This window comes from Lipophrys pholis (assembly GCF_963383615.2).
Source record: "Lipophrys pholis genome assembly, chromosome: 16".
Lineage (NCBI taxonomy): Eukaryota > Metazoa > Chordata > Actinopteri > Blenniiformes > Blenniidae > Lipophrys > Lipophrys pholis.
The window spans coordinates 5,302,670-5,313,751 of NC_137634.1; the positions used below are offsets into that span (position 1 = coordinate 5,302,670).

General features: G+C 43.4%; 1 protein-coding gene across 1 annotated transcript in view; it reads left to right on the forward strand.

Moving 5' to 3' along the window:
* Window positions 1–11,082, forward strand: part of tspoap1 (TSPO associated protein 1) — a 63,997-nt gene that overhangs the window by 48,802 nt on the left and 4,113 nt on the right. Inside the window, exons 23-30 of the mRNA XM_080482503.1 lie at window positions 984–1,784; window positions 2,629–2,731; window positions 4,026–4,168; window positions 5,667–5,835; window positions 7,343–7,411; window positions 8,816–8,863; window positions 10,048–10,196; window positions 10,276–10,347. Of these exons, the coding sequence (XP_080338629.1) occupies window positions 984–1,784; window positions 2,629–2,731; window positions 4,026–4,168; window positions 5,667–5,835; window positions 7,343–7,411; window positions 8,816–8,863; window positions 10,048–10,196; window positions 10,276–10,347 (1,554 nt within the window). The remainder of the gene's footprint in view (window positions 1–983; window positions 1,785–2,628; window positions 2,732–4,025; window positions 4,169–5,666; window positions 5,836–7,342; window positions 7,412–8,815; window positions 8,864–10,047; window positions 10,197–10,275; window positions 10,348–11,082) is intronic.

Consider the following 11,082-nt stretch of genomic DNA (forward strand, 5'->3'; position numbering starts at 1 on the left):
CTTTCACTGAAAAAAATGTTAGAATGAGTGCATTTTGGCCTCATACCAGTGGTACGAATACAACCCCATATCATCAGAGAGGCTGGATGACGTGTTTTCAGATCATGTTTGCCTTTAGATTTTTCCTCACTTTACACAGCTTTAACTTGCTGTGAGCTTTGCTTACTGACACTGATATTTGGAAGTGTTGCCGTGCCTGTGCAGTGGTTTTCAGTACAGAATCGTTCAGTTTTTTAAATGGTAAACAGCATCTAGTTTAGACTTTCAGTGTTGTTCTTTGTGATTTCTCTAGGATTCTTTAATACGTCCTGTAGAAACATGTTTTCATAGATATCTTCATCTCTGCCACTATTTGGTGTTGACAGTCTCTGAATAGTCACTTTACCGACTTTATTCTGTTCGCTAACTGGTTACTCCTGCACTCTATTTTTTAACATACTTCTAGTTTCATGTTGGCCTGTTCGAGCTCTTTTGAGATGTGTTGTTACCATCAAAAATTCCTTTTTCACGAAATGGTAAAATATCTGACTCTGAGCATCTCATATGTTCAGTCTTCTTGAGTTAGTCAGATATTCTGTTTTATACACATTCATACCAACTGTTGGGTGTGAACTCCTGATCAGCATTTGTTCCGAGTTATTGTGTCTCGTTTTGATTGTGGTGATAATTAGACCAGTAACTGTGCAAATATACAATTTGAGATAGTTCAGTGTTGTGCTTTGCAAGTTCTGCTTTTTTAATGACATGAGCATTTTATAATTTGTCCTTCTCATTTTCCAGGCCTTGTTTTTTATTTGTTTGTTGTCATTTCATTTTTGTTTGATTATTTGTTTTTCTGCCTCCTTCTTTTCTCTTTCCTCTGCATGGCTGGGTTCATCTCTTTTTTTTCTGCGCTGGGTTTTCACTGAACAAAATGTGCCGTTCCACTTTCACCGGCACCTTTATGCCATTTTTTTTTTTTTTTTCAACCGTGGTACTTTTAGTTGCGCAAGTTGGAGCCTCCAGACAGTGACGAGGAGGTTCTGGAGAGGATCCTGAAGTTGCCTCCTCAGGTTTACCACAACAAGCCGCTGTTTAGCATCCCGGAGGCGACGGAGGAGGAAGACAGTTCTTATGAAGAGTCGCGATCCCACCACGGCCAGCCGCGGCCGCGGCCAAACCACCTTCACCCCAGAGACACAGAGCGCCTCTATCACGCGCCCCAGCATCACCCGCACCCCCACATCGTCCCACACCACCACCACTACAACAGGGACCTGAGATCCCTAACCAAAGAGCCTTTACCCCGACATGGATCCACGCAGATCAAACCTAAGACGCAGCACAGGGTGCACTATGCAGACACAGTGGACACCATCAGCTACCCTGAAGAAGACACAAATTTGTACGAGGGTCACGCCAGCAGGCGGGTCTCGGCCCGCTGTCCTCCCCAGACGACCTCCAACAGCAAAGATAAAGTACTGCTTCGAGGGCTAGGGGACCGCCTTAGGAGGGAGGCCATGCTCAGGAGTCAGATGGCTGCCGCTGCAGCAGCAAACCCCGGTCATGGCCTTGCCCCGCCAAGATCCTACCCAGTCAGCAAAACAGTACGGACTGTAAGGTCACCCGTCGGTCAGCAGGTGGAGATCGATGTGGAGTACGGCACCGACGATAATGAAGAGCCCGCGGAGTACATTCCCGGGGAGGTGGTGGTGGAGCAGGTGAGCTCCGAGTGGTGGGTGGAGGGGGCTCAAGTGGAGCACTGCAGAGCTCCTCACCGCCGAGGGCCAAAGGCTGACCTACCGGTAAACCTCCCTGCAACTAGCTGCAACGGCTGAGTTGTCCCAGCCCCCTCCTCTATCCTGTAGCTGTGCAGATTTAGCCCTCTGAGTCCTTTAGTGGATAGCACATAACTCCTCCAATTGGTGGAAAGCAACTTATGCTTCCATCCATCATCACCGCAGTGGGCCGAGGGAGGTCATGGTGCACGCTTTGCTGCAAAATTTACCTCTATGATCACGGGGAAAAGGCAAGGATTGTAATTAGTAGTTGGTTTAGTTGCCAAAAAGTGACTACAGTCGATTACTTTATTTATTTATTTATTTTTATTTGTGCCAGCTGAATCTGCTCTCCCTCGAATCTGCTTGCACTGACTCTCCTGCACATTTCCACCACGCAACTCTCAGACTGTGTTCACACTCAGCTGCTTTACTTCAACTCGCACAAACATTGGTTTATGCATGGACTGAACAAAGACATAATAATCTCATCACAACAATTCTGAGTGCTTTTTAGTTATGAAACTTCTGTCACAAAAATTACAGTATGTCACAATCGCTTCTACTATTATAGCTGTCGAAACCAGCAAATTGTGAACACAGTTCAAAATGTAAAATCCCCGCTCTTTCCTTCATTGTTTTAAAGTTGTTGTGTTACGACATGTATCTGTGCACAAAGAAAAGATATTTGTGTCTGTAACCCTGCAGTTTGTTGTATCAGGTTAGGTTTTTATTGTTACTGCTGTTAGTAACAAGTGCATAGAGGATGTTCCTCTCCCCTGTGTAGACAGTGTGTGTCTGTGTTGAGCACATGTCTTGTTGTCTCATTTCTTTGTGTTTGTGTGTGTGTGCGTGTGTGTGTGTTGAGCAGGATCCCGACGTGGTCCCTCCAGCCGAGGCGGGTCCGTCGTGGGCAGGCCAGGCAGACCTCTCCTGTAAGCCAGCGTCCTCACAGGCCAGCAGGCAGCTCAAAGGTCGGAGTCCATTCGCCTCTTGGTTTTCTTGTTGTTTTTTTTTTGTTTTGCATTTCCTCTTTCTCAATGCCTTTCTTAACTAAAAGCGCGCGGTCAGAAAAACGTAAGAGGCGGAGCTGACATAGCCGTGGTTTTCCTGTTGGCAAGCCTCCCCCCTCTCTCACATGAAGGTAGTCAGATTAGCACCTTGTGTGGGGAGGGGGGAGGCAGTGTAGAAGTGGGAGAGAGCCTGCTAAGCTGAGAACCGGCTTAAATCCAAAGTGGCTTGTCATGACAGGAGGAAGTGACAGACATTAAAATAGTAACCTCGATTAGCCAGCAAAGAAAGGACGTACAGTATGAGCCCCGCTCTTTCTCTTCCTCTCTTCACACTCGCCCCCACTTCTCTTCTCTTTTGTCTCAGATCAGTTTAATGAACCTCGCCCCTCCTAGGAAAGTGTATAGCTCTACAGTCAACCGCATGCTCAAACGTACACGTGCAGAGTTAGAGGAAGGCAGCAGGGAGAAGTTCTGTCCTTAGCGACCAGAAAATCTGGGAGGATGTGAAAGTGTGTGAGCCGTCTGCCCGTGACTCTTGCCACAGATGGGCTGATTCTCCCTAATGAGATAGAGAACACGTCTCTTGAGTGCAGCTTAAAGTCTCACTACAGCTCTTCAAAATTGTCTCTCAGTGACAAATAGGCCACAGTCGCCTTGTGTTTAGTCCCACTGATGTCACACTGCAAGGCCGCTCCACTATACAAACCGTGCAGGGCAACTTTACACACCGCGCTGCATGGCTGGTGACATGCAACAAAAAAAAAAAAAAAAAAAGCAAAGTTTGCAAACTGCAGTTGTGTTTTGAGCGAACGTCCCGAGATGTGGATCAGAGAGTGGGTCAAACACTGGTTCCCTTGCTGCACAGCGGCTGCAGATCATCAACAAGTGCACGTTTGTCAAACGGCTCACCCAGCTTAGGATCAGTGGTTTAGCTTGATTACCTCTTTTAAGGACATGCCTGTGCTGGGCGAGTGCTGCTCACAGGAGCCCTGCAGTTGGTCGACAGTGGGGGAAGGTGCAAGCTGGCTTTACTTCCTGCTTTTAATAAGTACAAAGGGCACCTCTGAAAACTGAAATGAAGATGATCCATCTCATCCCAATGGATTCAAATCTAATGAATAAAATGCAAAAATCAAAGAAAGAACTTTGCAAAACCTAAGATGTTTGTTTTTTGTTTTGTTTTTTACATATTCAAGAATATGTGCAGATTTGTGACTGTGAGTGTGCGTGTGCATGTGCCTTCGTGCGTCTACAGGCAACGTCGAATCACTAAAGATCAAAGCAGACGGCAACATACGCATCTTTGTGGCGCTCTTCCCGTACGATCCCGCCAGCATGTCACCCAATCCCGACGCCGCTGAGGAGGAGCTGCCCTTCAGCGAAGGACAGATCATCAAAGTATGTGGACGTGCAGCTCAGACAGCGACCATCATGCACCCTTTCAGTTCAAAGCATTCCTGATCTTGCTCATTTCAGACACCGACTTCCACCTACGCTGGCAGTTCAGTGCGTCAGTCACACGTTTGTCACAACAGCTTGAGCACACACACGATATTTATTATGATCTGGCTTTTTCTTTTTCTTTTTTAAAGTTGGTACAATTTGTAAAAACTATAGAAAACTCGACACAATGAGGAGTAAATTAAAATATACATAGATATATATTGTAAAGACACCTGATGTTTTAAAGAAGTTAGCTCAGGGGAATAATGAAACCTCTTTAAGCATGACAGAAGAGCTTAATACAGAGACGGTTTAAGCAACACCACAAGATTAAAAAAGTGGGTACAGCTTAAATGAAGCAGAGGTTTTGTTTCCAGGGTGGTCATGTATTTATTCTGTGAGCCGAGTGTGGTTGACCAAAACGAACCACACATTATGGCTTTTCTCAGAAAAGGACACGTATGTTGTATTAAGCAATGACAGCGTTTTCTCACAAGTTTCTGGTGCCATATGCACCAATACACAACAACAACTTAGCTCATAATACACATCTTCTCTTTTCATGGGGTTTAATTAGACCACGCGTCATTTCATTGCCTTATTTCAGTGCATCCATGAAGGTTTTTATTTGCCCTCCATCTTTAACACCTGCTTGACTTAGCCTTTCTCGAGCCCTCTGTTTTTTTTTTTTTTTAAAATACATGTTAACCTGATTTGCAACCTCATAGAATACCACACTCCTCTCCCCCATCTGTCGCTTATCATTTCTAATAACTGCTGGAATACTTCATGTTTTTCACCATATAAGATGTTATTGTTAATGGCAGCTGCGATTCAAAAGCAAAAAGCAAAATCAAAGTTTCAAAACTTAATCTTTCAGTGCACATTTCTCTTAGGATACATTCAGTTTGAAAGAAAAGCATCTTAATGGTTTTCTTAATCGAAAAAGTGAACAATCATGCTGAGTTAAAGCAGATACTTCCTCTTTTAGACTTCTCCACTGCCCCCTTCACATTTTGAAAACATGACTTGCGTTTTCTTTTTCACAACTATCCTGCAATATTTTGCTGACATCAAATTCAAAATTTTATATATCGTCTTTCTTAGTTTCACCATTTCATATTAAGTGTTTGCACAGGATTGTGCATTCTACATTTTACACAACATCCTGGCTTTTGTGAAATTAGGGATTCAGTTCAAATTACAATCAGTTCACAATACAGTCCTTTGAAATACAGTTGTACAGAAACAAACCAACAATTATTCCACATGAGCAAGCAGGGGAGACGGTTTAAAGGAAAAACTCCTTTTTAACAGGAAGAAACCTGCAGAACCAGACTCAGACCTGGAGATTTTCTGCTAAGGACGCACGTTGCAAAGCTCATCTCAAGTATACACATGCTTCAGGATCCATTTTCCCCCACTTTACCGAACATCTCCTCCCCCTGTTCAGGTTTACGGCGATAAAGATGCGGACGGGTTCTACCGGGGGGAGTCGAGCGGTCGCCTCGGCTTCGTGCCGTGCAACATGGTGTCTGAGATCCAGGTGGAGGACGAGGAGACCCGGCAGCAGCTGCTGCAGCAGGGCTTCTTGTCCACAGCGGCCTCCATGGACAAGATCGGTATGTGACACCGTCTCTCAGTGCTGTGGCTGTTTGTCTTTGTTGGCACTTGAAAACGAGCACATGTGGATGTGACCTGTAGTGTTTTATCCATAACGTCACTGCCGATCATGTTGAAGTGGTAAGTGAAAATAGCATTGCTGTTGTTAATATTAAACTAGATATGATTCTTCCACATTACTTTAACAAACTTTGGCTTATTGCTGCATTACAAGACTTAATAAAGGCCATTTTAAAGCTCATCACATGACAAACCAAAAGACGAGCCCACTTCCTGTCTGTGACCTTCAGACTGTGTGCACAATTATTTGGAAAATCAGTTTCTTTATGCATATTTACCACCTGAATTGCCTTTTTCAGATTTGAGCACATCAGATGTTGTGTATTTATCTAATGAGAAGATCAGAAGGTTTGCATAATTATTATCCAATTTGTTTTCCTCAAGCAAAATGTGCCACAATGAGATTGAACTACCTTGAAAAGTCAATAAACAGGGTGAATCAGCTTCCAGAGTATCTGGAAGTACAAGCTGCTCTGTGCTGCGAGATATGGCCAAAGAAAAACTACACAAAGAAAATATCACGACTGGACTGAGAAATATCTGCAGGCACAGCCCGGTGGAACTGAAAGATGACATTAATCATGACCCAGTTGGACCCTTTTGAATTAAAGATGGGCTCAGAAACAACTTCCAAACCTCCTGCTGCAAACAGCCTCAGATCAAGTTTATGGCTGTTAGTGAGAAGTACGGTGGCTACTTGAGCTACTGACTTTATTTTAAATGTCATAAATAAACTATTTTGTTTATTCTTCAACAGATGAAAAGGAAACAAGTGAGAATATTTGTGTACACGCAGAGTTCCCCACATAGGAATTCTCCTTAGAAAGCCAAAACCTCACGTCGACTGTTTTGATCTTTCAGCTTCGAGGTTCATTCATATTCTGGATTGACGGGGAACACTGTCGTTGGTCAATAAAACAAACAATCCTCAGAAACACAACTTGCCAAATAATTGGACACACAGCGTGAACTCAGCAGGAGACACGCGGCTCTCATCGGGATTTTTTGCCAAATCAGAAATGTCCCATAATGCATCACTTTCAGTGTTATTATGGTTTCCTCGGCACTAACTTGCTCTGAAGGAGATGTTAACCATCTACGTTTGCCTCTCTATAATAGAATTTATATCGTGGTGAACGAGAGTCACTCACCCAGTGAGATCAAGCTTAACACGTTGCCTCTGTTTCCTCCTCTCGACCCCAGAGTGGTGTTTGCAGATGGTTTAACCTTTTCACTTCCACTCGTTCTCACTGCTGTGTTCGCTGTCCCTCGTTTTTCTTTTTAATGGCTCTCCGCTGGCTTTTTCATTGTCTACTCTGTCCGGTCTGCTGCTTTCAATTATTACACCTGTGTTTCTTTTTGGTTTCATTTCTTTGTCTGTATTTTTGTTTTGTTATGTTATTCCTTTCTGTCACTGTTATTTCTGGTTTTGAAAACTCCATAAAGGCACTCGCACACACGCACAGCTTCCACGTCGCCCCGTCCCACCGCCGAAACCGAGACGATCCAAGAAAGGTGTGTCTCGCTGCAGATTGTGGCTTCACCGCTCTCTCCCCTCTCTCCGCCTCTGGTTTGCTTCTCTTTTCTGTCTCGCTCACCTCACATGCCGCTCGCTCAGTTTGCTGCTTCTCACTTCAAACAGGATGAAGGATTTTTAGCTTATATTCCGTTTTATGAATGTTCCTCCTAATCTCTTTCAAATTCTTTATTTGAGATTAAAGATTTGTCTTAATTTGTCCCTAAATGTAGCTCAGTGCTGCTTTCCAGTTCTCAGCTTTATATGTGAGTCATTGAACCTGTTGAAACATCTACATGCTCTAAAAATGACATTAAAACACTGATTAATAGAAACTTTCCTGGAAAGTTTAGCTGAATCTGGACCTTGAATGTTACAATTGAGTTTGAGACAAATCAAAGCTGAGGATCAGAAAAGACTTTTAATGTCCTTTATAGGGCAATAAAACAAAAGATTTCCACAGTTGTTGATTGAAATATAAACCAGGCAGAAGCAAATAGAAAGCAGCACAAGTACTGTGGTAAAACTCAGATTTTGCATGCAACAGTTTTAGCTCTCGGAATGTGAATATTTTGGCAATAAGCAGACAAAGAAAGTATTTTAGGGAAAATATTAAAGGCAGAAAAACCTTGTTTTGTTCTTTCAGTTTGTCCAAAAAAGCCTAAATAGCTCAAATGGGTGTCCAACATGAGGCCCATGTTCCAGAAACGGCCCACAACACGTCAAATCGTTTGAATTAAATTACAATGACACCATTTACTTTTTTAAAGCGAGAGTAAAAGAGTAGCGGATATAAGACGACGCTGCGTTATAAGCTGAGCAGCTGATGAAAGCTCGCTGCAGGAATGAACCTCAAAGCCAGGCTGTCAGGAGGAGTTTATAAAAACACAAGTTTTAGGGACGTTTCACTGTATTGTGCACCTGAAAATATCATGGAAATTGGCTTTATGTTTAAACTGTTATTCTGTACTAATTGTTTGGTTTTGTGAAAACATAGACACTTTTAAACTTCAACTCGGCCTACGAACTAAAAACGATCTTACCTAAAGCCTTGTGTTGCTCTTTATTCTTTATTTAGATCTTTTTATTGTTTAGTTTGTCAGTCTGTGCTGTGCAGCAGCTTCACTCATGTAAAAAGCCACAGACATGAGTACTCAGTCTCATCATGTAAGTTCATGTAAAACATTGCAGATGAGGCAGCAGGATGTTGTAACAAAACAAAAGCAGTATCCTGCTCCCGTCTCACGAATGAGTTACATGCTCACCGTCACATCCATCCATCCCTGCTCTCCACCTGTGACCTTTACACTGTGTTAACCCGAGGCAGGATGATTCTCACTCGGCGTCTCGCACCATTCTGTGATCGTGCTCACGCTCTTCTTCCCTCGCCCCGTCTCTTCCAGTGGAGTCTGCAGCACTCTGGGAGGAGAGCGTGGGCTCCTGCGCTCAAGGTTTGTAGCTGGAGCCATCGAGCTTCGCCTGCATCTGCATGATCAGAGGACAGTTTGAACGCATGTCTTCACCCACTCTCTTAATACTTTTCTTTTTGTCATTCTGTGTTTTCAATGAGTGCAAACCTGACGACTATATTCTTCTTTCTAATAACTCCACTCATCTTTATCCATCTTTTTGGGGGGATTGTTTGATGATTGAAGGGATTAATGAAGAGTGTAAAGGCGCATCTGAACGAAATGACACAAAGGATCATTTCAGTGAATGGATGCTTTCCTCCCGGTCGGATTTCAACACCAACAGACATTGTCCACTTTACATGACCAAGAAAAGGAAAAGGCTGAAGCCAGTGGGTCATTTATGCCTGTCCCATAAATTCTCTTGAATAACCTGGAATATGAGCAACTTACAAACAAAAACCCAAAACAACTAAAGAAAGATCTGAAAACATAATAAATTATATTCCTTTTCTCTCATCATCAGTCTGCACTGTAATCCTTAATCATTTTGTGTCTGAGTGTTGCCTGAGAGTTTGACTCCAAAAACATCGATGTTGTATTTATTACACATGGAAATATTGCACCGTTTTTGTATATAATTATGTATTCTTCTTGTATAATATAAATGTAACTCAAAATACAGCATCTCAAAATAATACAGTACTCAGACAAAAGATTAGATTTCTTCCTATTTTTTAACTGCACGCCAAAATTATCACAATTAAGTGTATTATTAACTGACATTAACTTTTCAGTAAGACGATATTTTCTCTAACGCTCTCGTAACCCTACTTCAATCCCTCCTAAAGAGGAGTGAGTGTTTTGTGTCTTCATTAATCTACTGTAATCCCAAACAGTCCCTGTTCCTAACCCCTCTTCTCATTTTACAGTTCAACCAGCATCCCTAACATTTCTCTTGACTTCTGTTTGTCTCCATTTTTGCCAACGCTGTTGCAAAGACTTTGGTTCTTCATCCCATGATAAGCGGCGTCGCTCAGCCGGCCGCGTCCCTTTTCGTGGAGACGAAGGCGTAAACGGCCCCCGCTAACCTCTTGTTGTTTTCATGACGATCTCTTGAGTCTGACTGCGGTGGCGCCACTCCTCCTGAGCTGCATGCTGACGAGCCAATCAGGACGCCTCGCCGCTTCACACCACCCGCTCTCACTGAACGCTCTGATTGACAGATCCCAGCCATCCTGCTGCTCCTGCTGCTCCTACTGCCGCCGCCGCCGCCGCTGCTCCACCCGTGGGAAACCCCGCCCCCGGAGCCCTCAGGATGGTCGCCATCTTTGATTATGATCCACGAGAGAGCTCCCCCAACACCGACATCGAGGTCAGTCAGTCTCTCACATGCTCAGCGTTTCCCTTGGTGCACTGAGTGGTGACTCATCAGGAGAGCCGTGTGTTTCCAGGCTGAGCTGACCTTCAGCGCAGGTGACATCATACATGTGTTTGGAGACATGGACGAAGACGGTTTCTTCTACGTAAGTGTTCAACAAACTCAAGACTCTCAATCTGATTCGGTTATACATTTTAACAACCTGCACAACTCGTGTTAGAATAACTCAATAAGTCCCAATCACACCTGAATATAAAATCAGAAATTCAAAGTCCCAAACTGTGGAAAAAAAGAAGTAAAAGTTGTTGCTCTGATCATAAACCAGGTTTCTGTACACGATCAGTACTGGTGCAGCGTCTGCTCGTCGTGATCAGGTCGTGTTTCTGCCCTTCATGCAGCCTAATGTCCGCCCTTGATGAGCTTCAACACTGAAAACAACATGGAAACATGTACTTGGCCTCCTCATTCAGAATCGGCCAAAGATCATCCGTCCTCAACCACATTCATTCACACCTTTGAAATATTTACACTCACCTGTTAACTTCAAACACTTGTTTTTGAACTGTGTGAGGAAACGTCAGTCACCGGAGAAAATCCACACACAGGGAGAACATGCATAATATAGAGCCCAAACACAGAAAAAGTATTCTATTCTATTCTATTCTATTCTAAAATGTCCAAATTGTCCAATAAAATGCTGGACAAGAAGGACGAAACCACTACAATCAGGTCCAAAATTAGCTGAAAATGTAATGAAATCTTTCCGATGCATAAGATACAGTTCATGTACGTGTTTCAAAACTTCAGTATTTATGAAGCTTTCGAAGCCGAATCAGCCTCATTTTATAGGTTAAATGTTTTTTGTGGCTCCAGGTAAAAA